Source organism: Eublepharis macularius, chromosome 17, assembly GCF_028583425.1.
Source record: "Eublepharis macularius isolate TG4126 chromosome 17, MPM_Emac_v1.0, whole genome shotgun sequence".
NCBI lineage: Eukaryota > Metazoa > Chordata > Lepidosauria > Squamata > Eublepharidae > Eublepharis > Eublepharis macularius.
Genome location: NC_072806.1, coordinates 887,364 through 906,228, shown reverse-complemented (window position 1 = coordinate 906,228; position 18,865 = coordinate 887,364). Strand labels below are relative to the sequence as shown.

Here is an 18,865-nt window from a genome sequence, read left to right as displayed (position 1 = left end):
CGTAGCTCCAGCGAGGAATCCCTCTTGCTCCTGGGGCTCCAGAGTGGAAGATGGAAGTCTACAGATAAGATGTGGGTCCTGCAGCCCTAGAGGGCATTAGAGAAACACACACGCCCTTCACACGCCCTTTGCTTCCTCTCTTTCCTCGCAGAACTGCCAGCACAACACCGAAGGGCCCCAGTGTAACCTCTGCAAACCAGGTTTCTTCGGGGACGCCACCAAGGGAACCCCTACTGCCTGCCGCCCCTGCCCCTGCCCCTATACCGAAGCCCCGCGCAGGTGAGTGCCAGCCTGCCAAGGTCAGCAGAAATCGCTCTGTACCGTGAATCTCCGCCTGCACCCTCTGTGCCAAGTGGGCATGCTTTGTGGCAACATGGGGGGGGGGCTGTGCCTGAATGAGGCCACATCCCTCTGGGCACCACCAGCTCCAGGCAAAGCCGCTTCTGGGAAGCTTTCTCCACGGGGCTTGTGTTTGTGCCCAACGGCCGTGTGTGCGCAGAGGAACGGTGAAGAGTGACTCTTTGGTCTTCCCTGGGCAGGTTTTCCAGCACCTGCTTCCTGGACACGGACGGGCAGGCCACTTGTGATGCCTGTGCCCCTGGCTACGTGGGGCGGCGCTGTGAAAGGTGAGGGAGCCTGGAGAGGCCGGCCCTGATCTCCCCGCACGCTGGCTCCTTGCAGTGTGTCCCTTAGAGGGTCCTGTCCAGGCCGGGAATCCCCACGGGGATACTTGCGTCCCCTGATGTCGTTGTCTGGTGTGTTCTTCCAGGTGTGCTCCTGGCTATGAAGGGAACCCCGTCCAGCCAGGCGGGAGGTGCGTGAGGATTGGTGAGTGAAGCCCCGCAGAGAACCCCCGCTCCCCCCCCCCCCGGAGCTTCTGGGAGGTTGACATCCACGTCAAGGGTGGTTTATTGTGAGCTGGAGGGTCAGAACTTGACTTCTGTTGGGGAGGCGGCCTTCGAGAGCAAGACTGCAGGAGGGTCTGGGTGACTTCGAAGGAAAGGGGCAGGATCCTCTGTCTGGGGCAACGGGTCCTTGTTTCTCTTCCTGATTGGATACAATAAAGGTTGTTCTGGGAGTCTCTTGTGTGCTGGGGGTGGTGGGCGAGACCTTCTCAGCGGGGTATTCCAGAACATCTCTTCCTGCATTCCCCGCCGTGCAGCCGTCTTCTCTGCTCCCGCCACTCCATAACCTCTCCTTAAGGGCCAGCCGGTCTCTGCCAACTTGCCACCTTTTCTGTTCTCCTCCTGCAGGGCAGGAGATAGTCAGGTGTGACGAGCGAGGGAGCCGTGAGGCCTCCGAAGGCGCCTGCCAGTGCAAGGTAGGCTGCGGCAGAGCAGTTGGGGCTCCCTTGGTGGCCAGGCCTAGTGGGCCTGTGGGAAATTTGGTTTCAGGATCCCCATATCCGCTGTCAATGTTGTGAAATGTGGAAGCATCAGAGGTGTGGCGGGATGGCAGCTGAACTCACACTGTACAAACCAGGAGCAAATGACACCGTCTGCCTCCTTTCTGACCCTCAGTAAGCAGTGGCTCCTGTGAGTTTTACTTTCCTACACCACCCAATGGCTCTAGAGCTCAACCTGGAGTGTGTTTACCTGGGGTTTCCCGTAAGGAAGTTGCGAGTCTGTTGCAGCAGAACCCAAAAGGGGAGCTTTGTGGCACCTTCAAGGCAAGCAGATGTCTGGTGCAATTTTGCATGGTGACTCCACAGTCAAAGCCCGCTGAGTACGGTGGACTGTGACTGGGGTCGCTGTCCTTGGCATGGAATTGCCCTGTTCATCTTTAAGGTGCTGCAGGACTCTTTTCTGTTCTTCTTTACACTTAGTGGAGCTTTGAAAATGGAACTGAATTTTTAAATTCCAAGTTCTGGCAGTTCTGAAGCAGACCCAAAGATTCTCATTTCACCTTTGCTGATAAACTTCTAGAGCAGTATATTAATTGGCTGAAATCTATATATTGCTCCCTCCCCACGATGTGCAGAATTATCTGTAACTGGAAACATTATAAGGAATATAGATTCAAACAGAAATTCAGATCTCTGTGAATCCATTAATATGGAGAGGATTTTGTGATACTCGGAGAGAACCCACACATGCACAAACACGTGTGCGCTCGCACATACAGCCTCTCTGTGCCTTTTCTCTGTTTCTTGGAGAACAAAGTCCCCCTTTGATCTTAAATGCACCAAAAAGTTTCTCGGGCTAAGCCCGGCCTCTTTCGCAACAGCGTCGCTGGCTGGAGGACAGGATTGCTGTCTGGCCTTCCCTGGATCTCAGAATGTCAGAGCTGCCTTGCTGTGGGGCCCCGCAGGCTTGCAACCGACGGGACATGCCTTCTAGGGAGCTCTCCCTCCTCAGATAAGCCCCTCTCCCCACCAGGGCCTTAGCTGGCTGCCCCCACTCTGGTTTCCTGGACTGGCCCCAGCGCACCCCCCCTGCCCCCTTGCTGTCCCGGATTGTGTAAAATTGGGGCAGAATTAATCTAGTGACCCAGCAACTGCACAGGCAAAACGCACATAGTAAAGCCAGGCGGAAAGCAGCGGCACTCCCTAACAGTGGCTGCCAACTTCCCTCCTATGTCTCCCTCAGTACCAGATCCCAGGAGGTTAGCCACACCCCACAGTTGGGGTGGGGGGGGGCAAGGGGTCAGCTCCCCCCCAGGCAGCCTCTCTGCCCTTCAGCCTCAGGGAGCCAACTCCCTCCCCTCCTCTCTTAGAGCTCCGACAGCAGCTGGGGCCCCTTTTGCCTCCGTTTTCCCTCTGCCCAGTCCCGAAGCTTGGAAGGTGCCTGAGAAACAGAGGCCGCCTACGGCAAAATCTGCCCAGGCCTCGGGCTTTCTTGAGGCCGACTCCTTGGTCAGCCTTAGGCCCAGGATCATGGCAAGCGTCCCGTTTCTGAAGCAGCCAGCTGCTGAAAAAGGCGCCTCTGAAAAGCTCCAGTAACCTTTCCCCCTTTGTGCCTGAAGAAGGGAGCTCTGACTCTCAAAAGCTTACATCCTGAAAATCTTCTTGGTCTCTAAGGTGCCACTGGACCCCACCCCTGTGGTTTGTGCCTGGCAGCTGGCATACTGCCTTGGAACATGGAGACTCCATTAGCTGTTGTGGCTAGTTGGCACAAGATAGGAATGTACCCCATCCTTTTTTTAAGAAGACACTTACGCTTGTGGCCACAGAGAGCAGCACCCTCCCTGTGTCGGGGCGGGGGGGGCCGAATAGGGGGTTTCGCCTGCCTTGTTCCTCCTGCTCCAGCACTGTCTCTTTCTTCCAGCCCAACGTCATGGGCCGCCTCTGCAACGAGTGTGCCGGCGGGACTTTCCACCTCAGCCACAAGAACCCCGAGGGGTGCCTCAAGTGCTTTTGCATGGGCGTCTCTCACCAGTGTGCCAGCTCCTCCTGGAACAGGGACCAGGTACTGCCCTCAGTGCCCGTCTGCCTCCCTGCTGCCAGCCCGTGGTCTCATCTGTGGCCAGGACAGGGCCTGCAAGAATGAACTTTGGCCGGGGGTCTGTCTCGGCCAGTTGTTCTTCCAGCCCCTGAGTCCCCATCCCGCTGACGGCGCTTTCTGGTTCCAGGTGCGAGTGACCTACGAGGACGCCGAGACAGGGCAGTTCACCCTCTCCAACTTGGCCAATACTCGGACGGTCAGCGAGGGGATCCGCTTCATAGGCCTTTCGGAGCTGACTTTCTCTGCCTTCCACTCCCTGCCCCGTGACGTGTACTACTGGGTGCTCCCTGAGCGCTTCAAGGGGGACAAGGTGCTTCTCTGGGCAGCTGGCTGGGTGGAGAGAGCGTTTTGCCAAGGGTGGGAGGAGGCGCCAGATGCCAGTCACGTGGCTGCAAGCGACACTTCCTCTGATGCGTCTGCTGACTGCAGGTGACCTCATACGGTGGAGAGCTGCACTACACCATCCTGCACACGGCCGCTCCTGGCGCTGCGCTGCTGCACGGGCAACCGGACGTGCTGCTGCAGGGGAACGGCATCTTCCTGGAGCATGTTGGGAGAGCAGCCCCCCCGCCTGGAACCCCCACCTCCTTCACCGTGCCCTTCCGGGAGGTGAGACCCAACCCTGGGCTTTCAGGTCCCCTGCACGGCCCAGAGCAGCAAGAGCGGCTGGCGCTGAGCACACCCCGCTGGCCTCAGGGGCCCGTTGGAAGGTCCTCTGCCCTTCCCTGGCACGGCTTCCTCTGCCATGCCATGCGGGGGCAAGAGACTCCGTTTTCTTTGCTGTCCCCTTTAGCAAGCCTGGCGCCGTGCTGATGGGCAGAATGCCACACGTGAGCATCTCCTCATGGCGCTGGCAGATGTCGATGTGTTCATGATTCGGGCCTCCTACTCTGAGCGGCCGTCAGAGAGCAGGTAATAGGGGTGGGGGTGGGGGGGGGATGGATGGATGTTGCTGCTTCCCTGTGCAGCACGGGTGGCCCTGGGACGTGGAAGCCTCACGCGGCAGAGGGGGCCGGCCTGGGACCTGCCATGGTTGCCCGTACGGGCAGGACTCTGCCTTTGCTGCGCTGCTCCTGTGGCCGGAGCACCCTTGCTGCTGGTCACGGTGCCAGTCATGGCGGGTCTTCCTCCTGCAGGATCTCTGGCCTCCACCTAGACGTGGCTGTGCCCCATTCCACAGGGCTAGACCCAGCTGTGGAGGTGGAGGACTGCACCTGCCCTCCGGGCTACCGAGGACCCTCGTGCCAGGTGAGCCTCTCCTTGTGTGCCGGAGGTTCCCACAGTCCAGCTGTCCTATCCCCGAGGCTGGTCAGTGGGCACCAGGGGAGGGAGGGAGGGAGGGATCAGGCAGGCCCTTCGCAGCTGCTGAGCCCTGCCTTGCTCTGCCTCTCAGGAGTGTGATGTTGGCTACACGCGCACCACCAGCGGCCTCTACCTGGGCACGTGCGAGCCCTGTGACTGCAGCGGGCACAGCACCGAGTGCAACTCCCAGAACGGAGAATGCCAGGTGAGCCTCCTGGGGCTGGGGCAGGAGGGGGGACCGCAGGTGACTCTGCAGCCCACCCGATGCCTGCGTGGGCGCCCCGGTTGCAGGCAGTCCTCCTGCCTTTGAAGAGGGCGGGTGCTGCAAGGGGGGGAGGAGATCATGGGAGAGGCTGCCAGCCGAACTCAGGTGGGGTGCCTGGGTGGGAAAAGAGGGGGGGGGGCGACGTAATCAAATTAATGGGTGGGATTCATCAATCGAAAACATCGCAATTTATTCAGAAAGTGCTTCTGATGCTGGCAGGTTTTTAATTTTTAAGAAATGGAAATGGTTTCTAAAATATGACAGGGGCTGAGCACCATTCTAGAAAAGGCACCGCTCCGCATGTGTGGGGAAAGGGAGCGAGTCTCTTCTGCTGTGATGAGTCATCTAAAAACAAAGCAAGACTGACTTTTTTCTCTGTCCAGCTATTGTTTGTTCATGCGAATTCAATTGATTAATTTGCTCAAGCCCATACAATTCGTCAACAAAGATCCCTCTAATTTAGGACAGCCCTCTTAGAAATGCATTTCTCCCCCCCCCTTTCAGAACTGCCAGCACAACACAGAGGGGCCCCGTTGTGAACGCTGCCAGCCAGGCTTTTATGGCGATGCCAGGCGTGGGAGCCCTGGAGACTGTCAGCCGTGTCCATGCCAGGGACCTTACTCTGCCAGCCAGTAGGTTCTGCTTTCCTTCCAGCCTTGCCCTCCGTCACCCTCGCCCCTCGAGGGGCAAACTGGAGCCCTCTCACCTTGGCCTTTCCCCTCTCCCAGGGCCACCAAGACATGCTTCCTGGACACTGACGGGCAGCCCACATGCGACTCCTGCCACCCCGGCTATGTTGGCCGCCAGTGTGAAAGGTAGGCTGGCCAGGGGGAGGGTGCCAGCCACACGCCCCCTCCCAAGGGTCTGAGTACCATGTTGAGCTGGCTGGTCCAGCCCTCCCTCACATGTTTGTACTGGCATTATATTGTATTATTGGTATTAATGTTTGTATTATTCTATTTTAACATTGTATTTTTTATTGTATTTTGGGCTATATATTTTTTAAGTATTGGTTATTTATGTTGTGAACCGCCTCGAGCGTTAAACATGGTGGAGAGGCAGTATAGAAATCAGTTAAACAAACGAGTAATGCACTGCCCTGGAGCAGCTTCCCCTCTTCTGCTGTCTTTGCCTTGCTCTTGGGAGGCATGGCTGGGCTGGGCTGGGCTGGGCTGGGCTGGGCTGGGCTGGGCTGGAAGTTCGATGCAGGACTGGTGGAAGGAGGCTCTGCAGTGGGCAAAACGTCTCGTGGGCCATTGACAAAGCCTCTTCTCTTTGGCCAGGTGTGCTGCTGGCTACTCAGGCAACCCTGTCTTGGGCCAACCCTGCACAGGTGAGCCCCATGTCTGAGCTTGGGGGCAGTGCAGAGGTCCAGGCTCAGAGGCCTTCTTCTGCAACTTCATGAGGAATCCCTGGGACCAATGAGGAATTTGGGTGCGGCCTGAGACGGGATGGGGGCCCCTCTGCTCAGTCTGGGAACATAGGAAGTAATAAGAAAGGCAAAGGTGTTCCTGAGCATGCACAAAGACCCTTGTGGGAGGGTCTTCCGTGTCAGTGGGGTAGACCTGAACGTCTGCTCCCCTAAGCCTTGGTGGGGGGCATATAACTGTGGGGAGAAGGCAGAGCTTTCCCCGCAAGAAGGCCTGCTTCATCTTCCACTCCCTTTCTGCAGAGCCAGGCACCCGGTGCCAGTGCAACCCGCTGGGCAGCCTCAGCAGCCTGTGTGATGCCAGCGGGCAGTGCCAATGTAAGGTGAGGTGGCAACCCACTCTTGGCCTGCAGAGGGAAGGAGGGGTAGAGAAGAGGGAGGGAAGTCGTGGGGGCCCTGACCAGGCAGTTTTCCTCCCCACCTGGGTCACTTTGTTGCTCAGGTGTGCATGCTGCCCCCTGCCCCCCCCCATGCCAAAGGACCCACTTCTTGTGGCCCCCGTGTCTCCAAGGAGCTGCTTTCTGCTCTGCAGTTTCTTTCCCTTCAAACTCCTTTTTCCTCGGGGGGGGGGGGTCCACTCCTACTCCTCATCTGCTCTGTGCCCGCCTTGCTGTGGGCCGGAGTGAGTCCGTTTGCACCAGAGCCGGAGCCATTGCCTCTTGGCACCCTGCCGGGCTCCTGCGGCTGTCTGGAAGCTCTGCTACCTGCTCCTCCGCTTTCTGTTGCAGGCCCACGTGGAAGGACGCTCCTGCAGCAGCTGCCGGGCCCACCACTTCCACTTGAGCGCGGAGAACCGGGACGGCTGCCTGCCCTGCTTCTGCATGGGGGTCACCCAGCAGTGTACCAGCTCCTCCCACTACCGGGACGTGGTGAGCGGCTGTGCCTTCCTTGCCTGGGCTCTGCCTGCCTTTCTGCCCGTCGGCCTTGCTGATCTGCCTCGGCCTTCCTTCCTTCCTCACAGGTCACCAGCCCCTTCCGTCCCGGGGATGTCCGGGGATTTGCCCTGGTCAATCGTCAGCACAACACCCGCATCCAGACGGGCTTCACGGTGGAGATGTCGGCCGAGGGCCCTCAGCTCTCCTACGGCCGTTTTGGGCAGCTGGGGCAGGAGTCCTACTACTGGCAGCTGCCAGAGGCCTTCTTGGGAGACAAGGTGAGCCCTCTGCTGCAGGTGGGTGGAGGCAGAGGCTTGGCCCTGTTGGGCTGTGGGCGCAGGCCCAGAGAGGGCAGACGAGCGGGCGCTGGAAGGCTCCTTATGCCAAGCCAGACTGTTGGTCTTCACAGCCCACCCACTGTCTGCTCAGACTGCCAGGGGGTGGGGGGGGCGGCTCTCAGCCCTGCCTCCTGAGAGGATTGTAACTGGAGGTTGAACCTGGGAGCTTCGGCGAGCAATCCAGTGCTCAGCTGCCCAGCCACATTCAAAACATTCCTCAGTTTCACGGCTCTGTCCAGGAAATTCTAGAGAGTGGAGTTCTTTAAGTACGACTACGAGGGTGCGCGGCATTCCTTGCCCTTGGGGGAAAAACTCAGCATTAAAGCAGCCACACTGCAGGTCATAGCAGCCACACGTGCACCCCGTCCCCATCACGGGCAAGGCCAGGAAGCCCGTCCACTCTTTTGCCAAGAGAACGGAGGCTGTCTCCCAGGAACGGGGCAGCTTCTGCCTGCAGCCACAGTCCTTTCGGCCTCAGCAAAGGACTGAGAGAAAGCAAACAGCCCAGAGTGTAGTTGCGGACTGCGTGCTAGACAGAGGGGAGGAGGGCCAACGCAGACTTTCTCAGCCTCTTTGGAGCGTGGAGGGTGAAGCGGAGGAGAGATGAGCCACGGGGACACTTCCTGGCCCCGGCACGAAACTTCTGGCCGCGTCACCTGTGCGGACGGGCAGGCACAAACAGGCTGCTATGAAGGTGGCTGCCCCAGTGGGTCATTAAAATGTTTTTATTTTGCTTTGCCTTCTTGGAAAGGGCTCAAAGCAACAATGTTTACCCCCAGGCTCCTTGTAAGTCTGAACAAGGAGATTCTCCTCCTAGCTGTCATGTGGCGCTTAGCAACTGATTGGCTCATCCTCCATGGGAGGGTCAAGCCCTTCTCTTCCTAAACCATCTGTGCCAGAGGCCCTGACAACTTCTACTGGCAGGGAGTTCCGGAGGTTAATCGGAGGGCTGCCGCATGAAGATGCTTCGCTTTTTGTAGAGTCCGGAGTGGGCTGGTATTGCAACCCTACAGAAATCTAAGGATCAGGGACAGCACGTTGGTCAGAGCGCTGGGGCAGTAGATGCAGGACTGATGGAAGTATTTTGTCATACCGTTAGCTGGAATTAAGTGGAATTCACTGCTACAGGATTTATTGATGAACACCACTTTTAGCTGACTTTTAAAGAGGATTGAGCAATCTCATGAAGGATAAGTGTGTCAGTGGCTATGTGGCATGTATGGCTAAATGAACCACCATCTTCAGAGGCAGTATACCACTGAATGCTGGTTACTGCTGGGCAACAGTCTAGGGAGGCTCCTATCTTTATTTCCTGCTTGTGAGCACCTTTTTGGCCGTTGGGAGAAGCAGGATGAAGGAGTAGCAGGACCCCCAGTCTATTTCAGCAGGGATGTTCTTGGGAGAGCCCCTGGTGGCCCCAGAGGGTGCCTCCCTAGTTGCCAGCCCCCAAAGGTACTGACAGTGCCTTCTCAGGCCAGTTCCAAAGTAGGTAAGCTGAAATGTGGAAGGAGCGGCACCCAGCAGAAGCGCCCCCCCCCCCCCCGCGCCAATCTGGGCAGGAAGAGGGGGCAGGGGGCTGGGGGCTGGAGAGCTGCTCCTCCTGGCACCCTGTGGGTCTGGACTCGAGTGGGAAGTATCAGGTGGACCGCTGCCTGCTCACCCCTTTCCTCTCTGTCTGTCTGTCTGTCTGTCTGTCTTTCCTCCTTTTCACCTTCCTTCTCTTCTGCTTAACTCAACGGGTAGAAGGAAACCTATTTTGCTCGGATGCGTCGTGCCCACAAGGTACGCAGGCGAGGGGCCTCGCTGGTGTGGAGCATGCTGCATTAGGGGGGCTTCTTCTGCAGTGCTGATTGGGGCCAAGGGGTGGGGCCGTGCCTGCCAAGGGAGACAGACTCTCAGCCTTGGCCTCTACTGCGCGGGGGCGGGGGGGGGGGGCAAGGAGGTTGAGCGGCTTCTTGGGGGGCAGCTGCCTGTTCATTTGCTGTGGTTATTTGGCCAGTTGGGGGCTCTGTTACGTGCCGAGAGGCATCAGCTGTGGCCCGAGACGCAGAGCCTGGTGCGCCACCTGGTGGTTTGTGTCCTGTGAAGCAAGTGCAAAAGCTCTGGGTGGGGTTTGCTTCCCTCCCCCCACCCCTAGATGTGCACCTGAGCCAGGGAGCTGTCCCTCCCCAGCACCCAGCACTCCCATCTCACACTGGTGGCACGTTTCCTTCCCAGTCCCTTTTGCCCTTCTGGCGTGTAGCCATTCCTGGCAGTGGCTTTTGTGTTCTTCCTGCCGTTCCCCTGCCCTGCCCTGGCACCTGTGGAGGAAGGTGGGCAGAGTCCCGTGAATGGCAAGCACAAGCCTGGGGGGGGGCGGTGTTGGAGCAGATGTTTCTTGGCATGGAAAACAAGAGGGTGCCCGCCTGGCACGGCTTCCCCCAGCAGCGGAGGGAGTCGGCTGGCTTTCAAGCCCTCGCTTGTCTCACCCCAGCAGAACTCCTCGCTCCTTACGGAGGAGCAGCTGAGAAGAGATGTGGCGGCTGGCCGGATCCTCTGCTCTGTGGGCACCAAGAGCAGGGCCAAGCGAGCCACTCAGGTAAAGGGCGTGAGAGCCCGAGGGCGTGGGTCTGGCGGAGAGGCCACCGCCTGTGCCCTGTGGCCATGGGCATGCGTGGCAGGTGGCTGCTCTGAGCTCTGTTTTCTCGGGGATGCTCCATGGCTGTGAGGCTGATGGGCTCGGAAGAGCAGCTGCCCTGGAGGGGAAGGGCCCCCCCTCTCTCTCTCCTCTCCCCCCAGCCTGTCCTGGCTGGGCCTCCTCCTCCACCTCTGTCTCCTGCCTCTTTCTCTCTCGCCCTCCATCTCTCTGACCCCCAGGCAGAGGAAGCGCAGCAGAGACGCGATGCGGAGATCTGGGAGATGCTGTCCCGCTTCGCCTCGGGGCAGGCGGCTTCCTCCAGGGCAGCCACCCCCCCTAAGGAAGGGGACACCCCCAGGTCCCCTCCTGCAGGGCTACGGACCCCCTCTGTTTCCCAGGCAGCCCCTCCTCGCCCCCTTCCTGCCGCCCCTCCTCACTCCGTGGCCTCCTTGGTGAGGGCTCCTCTGCTCCCGCCTTCTTTAGCTGCGGCTCCCGGCTCACGCCCTCAGGTACAGCTCTGCCCTTTCCTGGATGCCTGGGGGTGGGGGCGGGTCTCCCAGCTTTCCTTGCTTTGCTCGGCATTCTTCCGCTTAAGATTACTCCTCCCCCCATGATTGGGTGGAGGGGCCCTTGGGGGGGGGGTGTTCTTGTTCTGGGATCCTTTCCTCTGGGCTCCCCTGGAAGAACACCCTTCCTTTGTTTAGGGTTTCTTGCCCATCCTGGTTGTTCTTGCATGCCAGTGGGCCCTTGAGCTCCCAGAGCCCTTCCTCTTTCTGCCTCCCTCCCTCCCTCCCTCTGACTGCGTCTCTCACATCTTCTGTTGCCCGCAAGTCCCAGGGAGAAGAACCTCCCAAAGGCCAGCCTCAAGTCTCCAGCAACCTGCTCTCCTCCCCCCGATACCGCTCCAGGGTGGCTGAGGCCGCAAAGGTACCCGTGAGACGGGCATGTGCCTAGGCAGCCAGCATGCAGTGTGTGTGAGGCAGGCAGGGCAGGGGGGGGGTGCTTCCTTGAGCCCTGCTGGAGGGATTCCGTTGCCCAGCTGGCAAACCTCCTGCTAGGAACAGAAAAGGAGGAACGTCCTGAAATCTTGAAAACGAAATGCATTGGGGGAACATGAGCCCTGTTGTTGTCTGACTGGACGGTTGCTGTATTCCTCTTTTCCTCTGGGCTTGGCAGGGGTGAGCCTGGCAGTGGCTTTCCTTGGCATTGTTGGGCATGCTGGCCCAAGACCATGCTAGCAGAACAGATGTCTGGAAACAAATCTCTTTCAGCGTCTCCGCTTGGAGAGGAAGCATTTCACAGATCGGTTTCTCTTTCCTCCCAACGTTACAGTTTTCTTTTCCAGACCCTTTGGGCACGAGGGGGGTGGGTGGGATCTATCAGTTTCCCCCAGAAGGTTTCTATTTCCAGTTGGCAAGAAGAAGAAAGGAGGGCGCCTTGTTCTTGGTTATTAATTATTTCACAGTTGTAAATCATCCATGCCAGCAGCCAGGGGCCGTGCCATGTGACTGGGCTAAGCCCTGCCAGGCCACTCGGGGCTGTTCGGTGCCCCCAGAAGTCGCTGGATTCTGACCTGTTTTCCTCGTATCTCTGGATGAGTCTGCCTTGCCACAAAGGCGTGTGGGGAAGGGGGGGGGTTCTGGAGAACTGCTCAGCAGCCGTGCCCTGCCCAGAACGGAACGGGGCCATCGGGGAACTGGCATTGCCGCCCTGTAGGCTTGGCATTTGTGGGCTATCTGCCGCCACTGCTAGTGTGTGCCTCCTCTCTCCCCTTTGGCGCCTGCCTGCTGTGGTGTGGTCTGAGCTTTTCCCGTTGCGCCAGCCGGGCCCTTCTCTTCTCACTGTCCCCCTTCTGTCTCAGTATTCGCTGCTCTACAAGGGTTTCTCCCTGCTTCCTGAAATCTCTTTCTACTGGGAACTGCCGAAGGCCTTCCTAGGGGACAAGGTAATTCCCCATGGAGGGGGGTGGAGGGACACAGTAGCTCAGCAGAACCGTCCCTGGAGGAGGGGGCCACAGAGGGCAGCAAGTGGGGTCAGGGGGTAGGGGTAACTTGAGGTGGGACACCCCCCCCCCCGCAATCCCCCGTTCTGTACCAAGAAACCTCAAACCTTGCAAGTGATGCTAAGCGTTGGGTGGTGGTGGTGGTGGTGGTGATGATGTGCCTTCTGACTCTGCTTGAATGCTTTGGGGGTGCTGTTGGGGTTACCCAAGGGAGGTGGTGGTGACAGCCATCACGTAGGGAGAGCCACGAAGCCCTTGGAAACCAGCGGAGGCATCCCTCTTGCTTTGTGGGATGCCTTTCAAAGAGTCTCAACCTTTTTTTTTTTTTTTGACACTATTGAACATTATTGCAGTATTGTGTAATTTTGTGGCATTTCCAGAATGTCCCCTGTCATGTGCAAACCATTTTGATCATTCAGTATATGAAGTGCGGCTGAGAAAGAAGCCAGACTTCCATAGCCGGCTCTGAGGCCGGTGTGCCCAATACGTGAGCCAGGATCAGCCTCAGTCCCTAGGGGGAGTCCCAAGTTGGCACTTCTGCTTCTTGCAGGTTGGCTCCTACGGGGGACGCCTTCGCTACACCCTTTCCTACGATGCCGGAGCGACTGGCTCTCCACTGCCAGACCCGAATGTGCAGATCGCAGTAAGAAAGAAGGGCTGGGGTGGGCTGGGCCATTGGAGGCCCTCATATCTGGGCCACCAGGAAGAGTTGAAACCCCCCCCCCCTCCCCTTAGTCCCCGTGTGCCTCTGGGCTTCAGTGGTTGGGGTGGCCAGCCACAGGTTGGGGGGGAAGGCGGGGGGTGCCACTGGCAGAGACAGGGAAGAACAGAGGATGGATTCAGCTCAGAGCCACAGACTCACCAAGTAGACTTTGATGCGTCATTTCCATAATTTATGTGAACTGGTTTTTTTTGGGGGGGGGGGATTAAAAGTCACCATTGCACATCCAAAGAGCTCAAAGATTCAAGGCAGCAAGTGTGTGCAGCAGCGAGGGCAGGAGCCTCAACAGCGTAGGTTTATGACAAACTGGCCTGTCTCTGGTGGTGTCTCTCCAGGGCAATGATATCACTTTGATAGCCTACCTGCCCGAGCTGCGGCCCCGTGAGCGCAAGAGTTTTGAGGTGGTCTTCCAGGAGGTAAGGAACTGTGGTGCTGCCTGTGTCCCGCCCGCATTGAACTGGCTTCTGGTGTCCTGTCAGTGCCATTTGCTGGAGCGTCTTGCTTGCAGGGGGGACACATAATGTGCAACTGCTTGTGGCTACTGCGTGGTGGGAGGAGCGGGGCCTGTGGCCAGGACTAAGGTGGCCCCTCCCTGCTTGCCTTTGGGTGCTTGTGCCGTTCTGGCAGTTCCTCTCCCCAGTTTCTCTACTGGACTGCCTGGTTGTGTCTGCCCTGCAGACACAGCGGCCCGGAAGGCAGCAATGGCCGCCCTCCATTCCTGAAGCTGCCTTTTCTCGGGTGCCCTCCAGCTGCCCCCCTCCCTGGTGCCACTTTGTTCTCTCTCTCCCCAGCAATACTGGAAGCGGCCAGACGGGCAGCCTGCCACCCGCGAGCACTTGATGATGGCTCTGGCAGACCTGGACGAGATCCTCATCCGGGCCACCTACTCCACAGACATGGTGTCAGCCAGCATCACTGCTGTCGGCATAGAGATTGCTGTGCCCACCTACACCAACCTGCCACGGGCTCTGGAAGTGGAAGAGTGCCGCTGCCCACCAGGATACCAGGGCCTCTCCTGCCAGGTGAGACAACCCACTGACGGAGAGCGGCCTTGACAGCTCTTGGGCACGGAGAGTTAAGCCCTCCATCTCCCCCCCTCCCTCTTTTGCAGGACTGTGCCGCGGGCTACACTCGCACTGGAGGCGGGCTGTACCTGGGACATTGTGCATTGTGTGAGTGCAACGGACACTCAGACTCCTGCCACCCAGAGACAGGCGCCTGCTCAGTAAGCAACCCGTTTTGGGTCATGGCCCTCCCGTAGCTGGGGCTTTGGCCTGAGCCCTGGCTCCTGGCCTGACCAGGATCAGCAGTCCCCGATGCCCACCACCTGTCCATCTGTCCTTCTCTGCCCAGAGCTGCCTGCACAATGCTGCCGGAGAGTTCTGTGAGCAGTGTGCCCCCGGCTTCTACGGAGACGCCACTGCCGGCACCCCTGAAGACTGCCAGCCGTGCGCCTGCCCGTTGCTCGATCCCGAGAACCAGTGCGTATCAGCTCTGGGGAAGGGTGGGGCACGAGGGGAGGTTGCTGTGCCCGGGGCTTCACAGCTGTGTCCTTTTCTCTGGCAGATTCTCCCGGACGTGTGAGAGCCTGGGGGCAGGAGGCTACCGCTGCACTGCCTGTGACCCTGGCTACGCCGGCCAGTACTGCGAGCAGTGAGTGCTGCTCTCCCTTTCCCTCTCCATGGCTCTGCTAGGCACCGTGTGGGCCCCGGAGTTCTGCCTGGGCATCTCCTCACTCCATCGGCTCTTGCCAGCTGCGAAGGCACTCAGCCCTGCTGACAGTCTCAGGAGAAGGGCAGCCTCCGCAGTGTCCCCCATTGGGCAGAAAGCAGCAGGGGTGTAAAGGTTGCAAATGCATGAAGGAAGGAACAAGGCTGCCCCGCTGGCCCTGCTAATGCACAGCAGGGGTCCCCCCTGCAGCACCGCTTCAGTTGTCCCTGTCCTTGGCCACGCCACGGTCCTTGGCCACTCCAAGGGCGAGAGACTGTCTTGTGAGGAGTTTCCCATCACACCCGCCTGCCAGAAAGTTTCTTGCTAAGACGACGGGCTGGTCAGCTGCTCAGGAACGTGGTCTCACCTGTGTGTCTCCTTCTCAGGTGTGCCCCAGGCTATGTAGGGAACCCCAACATTCGTGGACAAAAGTGTGTTCATTTGGGTGAGTGAGAGGTCCCCCTGTGCCCCACAGTGTCAGCTGGAGGGGGCGTGACCCCTGTGTCTGGGTGCTGGAGAGAAGCTCGGTGGCTGCTTGTCTCCCATCTTGGGGCGACTCCTGAGCATGCAGGCGGATGGTGGAGGCCTTCTGCTTTCTCAGCAGGGCTGCTGGTGGGAGTGGCTGGGAATTAATGGCAGGAAGCTCTGCTAGCGGAGGGCACACACCTCCACCTCTGCAACTGCCAGCCTTCCCCCTTTCAGCTGCTCCGGACCAGCCTCCGCTCGTCGTTCGGGTGCATCCACCACGGACTGCTGTGTCACAAGGTAGTGAGGTCACGCTGCATTGTCAGGTCAGCGGACACCCCCCTTATTATTTCTACTGGTCCCGGGAAGATGGGCGCCCCGTGTCAGGCACGGCCCAGCGCAGGCGGCAAGGTGAGTTTACAGGGAGGCAGGTGGGTTACTTTCCCCAGCTGTAGCGCTGCCATCTTCTGGACTGATCACCCTGTCTGATGCCCCAACCAGATCGATTGCCCAGCTCAGAAATGCAGGCGGGAGGTGTTTCCTGAGGGGGTGAGATTTTAGGTCTTCCTCCAGAGCAGGAAGCAGAGAGGAGGCCAACATGGGAACTGCAGCATACAGTCCGGCCCAAGCCAGATAGATGCTTCCCCTCTCCAGGAAGCAGGCCGTGCGTATCATTTGCACTCGTGCCTCAGGGCAGGAGGCCAGGCGGCCTCCTTGACAAGGCATTTCTTCGGTCATCTGGGGCCAGCCTCCTGATGTCATACTTCTCCAGCTGGCCCTGCTGGTGCCATTTTCTTCATTACAAAGACTGATCCAAAGATAAGAATTTGAAAAAGTTGGAGGCTCACAGCAGCAGGCCAGTTGGTCCCTCCCCACTTGGCCTGAAACCTCCGCCTCAAAGAAAACCTTCTGTTGCCCTGGGACCCCCCCCCTCAAGATCCTTCAGTTTGCATGGGGGGGGGCTGTCCCATTTTAAATCCTGGAGAGCCATGGCCAGTCAGTGCTGGGCCAACAGGACTAGCTCTCTGCCTTCGGGTATGGCAGCTGTATGGGCCAGCTTGGAGGAGAAGCCCTTGACCCACGACCCTAGGGAGCTCCCCATTCACAAGTGGCAAATCTTAAGTCTTCAGGCCTGGGGGAGCCCTTCCCCCTTGGCCTCTGAAGCCCCCCCCCCCCCCCGGCCTGGGCCCGGAGCTGCCTCTGAGACTGATGTGCCCCTGTATCTGATCCAGGCGAAGAGCTCCATTTCCCCAGCATCCAGCCCTCTGAAGCCGGGGTTTACATTTGCACCTGCCGCAACCCCCAGTACAGCAACACCAGCCGTGCTGAAGTCATTGTCACGGGTGAGAAGGCCAACGGGAAGGGGGCCCAGAGGGCGGGAAGCGGGGCCTGAAGATGCCTGAGCCACAAGCGACGCTGGACTCGCATCCCAGAACTGGGCTCTTCTAAAGCAAAGGGGACATTGCTTAGGCCCCAGACAGTTGGAGGGGGCCGGAGGGGGGTTGAGTGGGACCTTGACTGGGATGTGGAGGCACCACATGGGGAGGGGGGGCGTGAGTTCCTTTGCCAGCCCTCAGAAAGAGCAGCGTCCTGCCTCCGCCAGCCAAGTGGGACAGGCCTGGGTGGAGAGGTGGCAGGAAGGGGGGTCTCATCCCCTCGTCCCCCCACAGAAGCGCCCAGCAAGCCCATCACAGTGACGGTGGAGGAGAAGAAGGTGCAGAGCGTGCAGCCGGGGAGCGACGTCACCTTCGTCTGCACAGCCAAGAGCAAGGTGGGGGCTCCCTGGAGGTGGCACGGCCGGGGAGGGGTCTGGAGCCACGTTCTGCTTTGCTGTGGGCTCTGCAGACTGGTGAGGGCAGCCCTGTTGGTGGCAGGAGGCAAAAGAGAACAAAACTGAGGAGACCAGGAGCTCAGCCACAGAAGCCCTGGCACACCCTCAGCCATCTTGGCTGGCCTTGTGCCCCCCTAGGCCGGGCAGCTGAATGGGTGCCCTCAGCTGGAATCCCCTGGATGAGTTCTGGGTGGGGAAATGGGGAGTGTGGTGCACACACTGAATGAGAGGAGCACAACAGCAATTCTTGGTGTTTCTGTGAAGTGGGGAGTTCAGAGTATGGCACACCACCACTCCTCAGCATGTCTTGCAGTGGCCCAGTTTGATGCGCCAGCACTGCGGCCCCTGCACTGCAGATTTGCCATGTGCAGAGGGGCTTTCTGGGTCCCGTTCTGCTCTGCCAGGAGCATAAGCCCCACCCGGTGGGCTGGTCCCGAACCTTTCCCAGATCTTGTGGGCCGAGGGGTTTGGCGTTTGGCTGCCCGTCCTCCTCCTCACCCTCCTGCAATTCCCACAGTCGCCCGCCTACACGCTGGTGTGGACACGGCAGAATCACGGGAAGCTGCCCGGCCGGGCCATGGACTTCAACGGCATCCTCACCATCCGCAACGTGCAGCCCCAGGATGCTGGCATCTACGTCTGCACTGGCTCCAACATGTTTGACATGGACGAGGGAGTCGCCACCCTCTACGTGCAAAGTGGGTCCCTGGGGCATGTTTGCATGCTTGGTCCTGGACACCCCCAGCCTGCGCACCAGTCCCGTCACCTTGCGCGGCCACCTCTGCAGGCACACAGAGACAGAGGCCAGGTGGAAAGGCACAGCTGTTGGGGGAGAAGGAAGGCACACGCTGCACTGCCAGGCCGGGGGCGGGGCAGCATCCTGGAAGAGATGCTTCTGGGATTTCGCACCTGCATCCTGTTCCCTCTGCCATGGGGGCACAATGAGCTGCCAGCTATGAGGGGGGCTTTGCTATTTCTCACAGGGGTTTCAAGCAGTGGCCTCCCTGGAGCTCAGGCAACTGCCTCTCAGGCAAGCGCCAAGTCTGAGGCCTTACAGAATTGCACAGGTCTTGCTGATGAGCCCACAGGAGGCCCCTTTGCCTTGCTGGCGATTCTCCGGTGCTCCTAGGACCTTTAATGGTGTTGTGAGTAGTGGTTGCTGCTGCTCCAAGCCATCCCACCTCTTCCGGGCTTGTGATTCACAGAACGACATCATGGGGGAACTTCAAGGTGCCTCAACCTGGCTTCTGGGGGTTCTCCATCTCGCAGCAGCGGCTTAAGTGTGTTGCCCTGCAGCCTTCTGAAGGCCTCCAAAGCAGAAACCTCCCATTAGCTAAATGCACCCGCCCCCAACCGCCCTCCCCATTGCCCATCCTGTTACGGAGAGGGGCTGTGTGAGGCCCACAGCGTGGTTTCCACGTGGGCCTGTGTCCGACGTTGTCCCTCGTTTTCAGCTCCGTCCAAGACTCAGATGTTCTATGGACCTGTAGAAGTGCTGGAAGGCCACAGACCCTGTAAGTCGGTTTGGCCAGCCACTGCATGCCCCGAGCCCCGCGTTGCTGGTGCTGACTCTCCTCTGGATATCTGTGGCCTTGCTTTCCTTACTTCCGCTGCTGTTTGTAGGGCGCTCTGGCATGAAGGCCCCCACCCCAACACACGAGCACGTGCCAAGGCCACTGGGGGAAAGGGAGCCGGGGGCCAGGGCAGAGGCTCCTCCGTCAAGCAGAACAGGGCTGCTCTGGGGCATGGTTCACTTTCCTGAGGGCCAGTTGGCAACCGCATGGCATGGCCTCTCTCCTGGAGCTGAAGTGGGGAGCCTGGCCTTTGCCCCCCCCCACCCCATGCCACAGTACAACTGCTGCCCTGG

General features: G+C 59.3%; 1 protein-coding gene across 3 annotated transcripts in view; it reads left to right on the top strand.

The window, feature by feature from the left end:
* The window catches only part of HSPG2 (heparan sulfate proteoglycan 2), a 92,872-nt gene that overhangs the window by 38,389 nt on the left and 35,618 nt on the right, over positions 1–18,865 (top strand). For 2 of the 3 annotated variants that reach the window (XM_055001986.1, XM_055001984.1), the window contains exons 19-46: positions 152–279; positions 540–626; positions 770–828; positions 1,254–1,321; positions 3,267–3,407; positions 3,571–3,753; positions 3,873–4,052; positions 4,237–4,355; positions 4,580–4,691; positions 4,837–4,950; positions 5,515–5,642; positions 5,739–5,825; positions 6,294–6,343; positions 6,683–6,762; positions 7,168–7,308; positions 7,401–7,592; positions 12,822–12,914; positions 13,328–13,408; positions 13,784–14,014; positions 14,104–14,217; positions 14,346–14,473; positions 14,559–14,645; positions 15,089–15,147; positions 15,405–15,578; positions 16,400–16,510; positions 16,838–16,938; positions 17,516–17,696; positions 18,453–18,512. In XM_055001986.1, coding sequence (XP_054857961.1) covers positions 152–279; positions 540–626; positions 770–828; positions 1,254–1,321; positions 3,267–3,407; positions 3,571–3,753; positions 3,873–4,052; positions 4,237–4,355; positions 4,580–4,691; positions 4,837–4,950; positions 5,515–5,642; positions 5,739–5,825; positions 6,294–6,343; positions 6,683–6,762; positions 7,168–7,308; positions 7,401–7,592; positions 12,822–12,914; positions 13,328–13,408; positions 13,784–14,014; positions 14,104–14,217; positions 14,346–14,473; positions 14,559–14,645; positions 15,089–15,147; positions 15,405–15,578; positions 16,400–16,510; positions 16,838–16,938; positions 17,516–17,696; positions 18,453–18,512 — 3,289 coding nt within the window. The remainder of the gene's footprint in view (positions 1–151; positions 280–539; positions 627–769; positions 829–1,253; positions 1,322–3,266; positions 3,408–3,570; positions 3,754–3,872; positions 4,053–4,236; positions 4,356–4,579; positions 4,692–4,836; positions 4,951–5,514; positions 5,643–5,738; positions 5,826–6,293; positions 6,344–6,682; positions 6,763–7,167; positions 7,309–7,400; positions 7,593–12,821; positions 12,915–13,327; positions 13,409–13,783; positions 14,015–14,103; positions 14,218–14,345; positions 14,474–14,558; positions 14,646–15,088; positions 15,148–15,404; positions 15,579–16,399; positions 16,511–16,837; positions 16,939–17,515; positions 17,697–18,452; positions 18,513–18,865) is intronic. The other variant, XM_055001985.1, reaches the window with a different exon arrangement.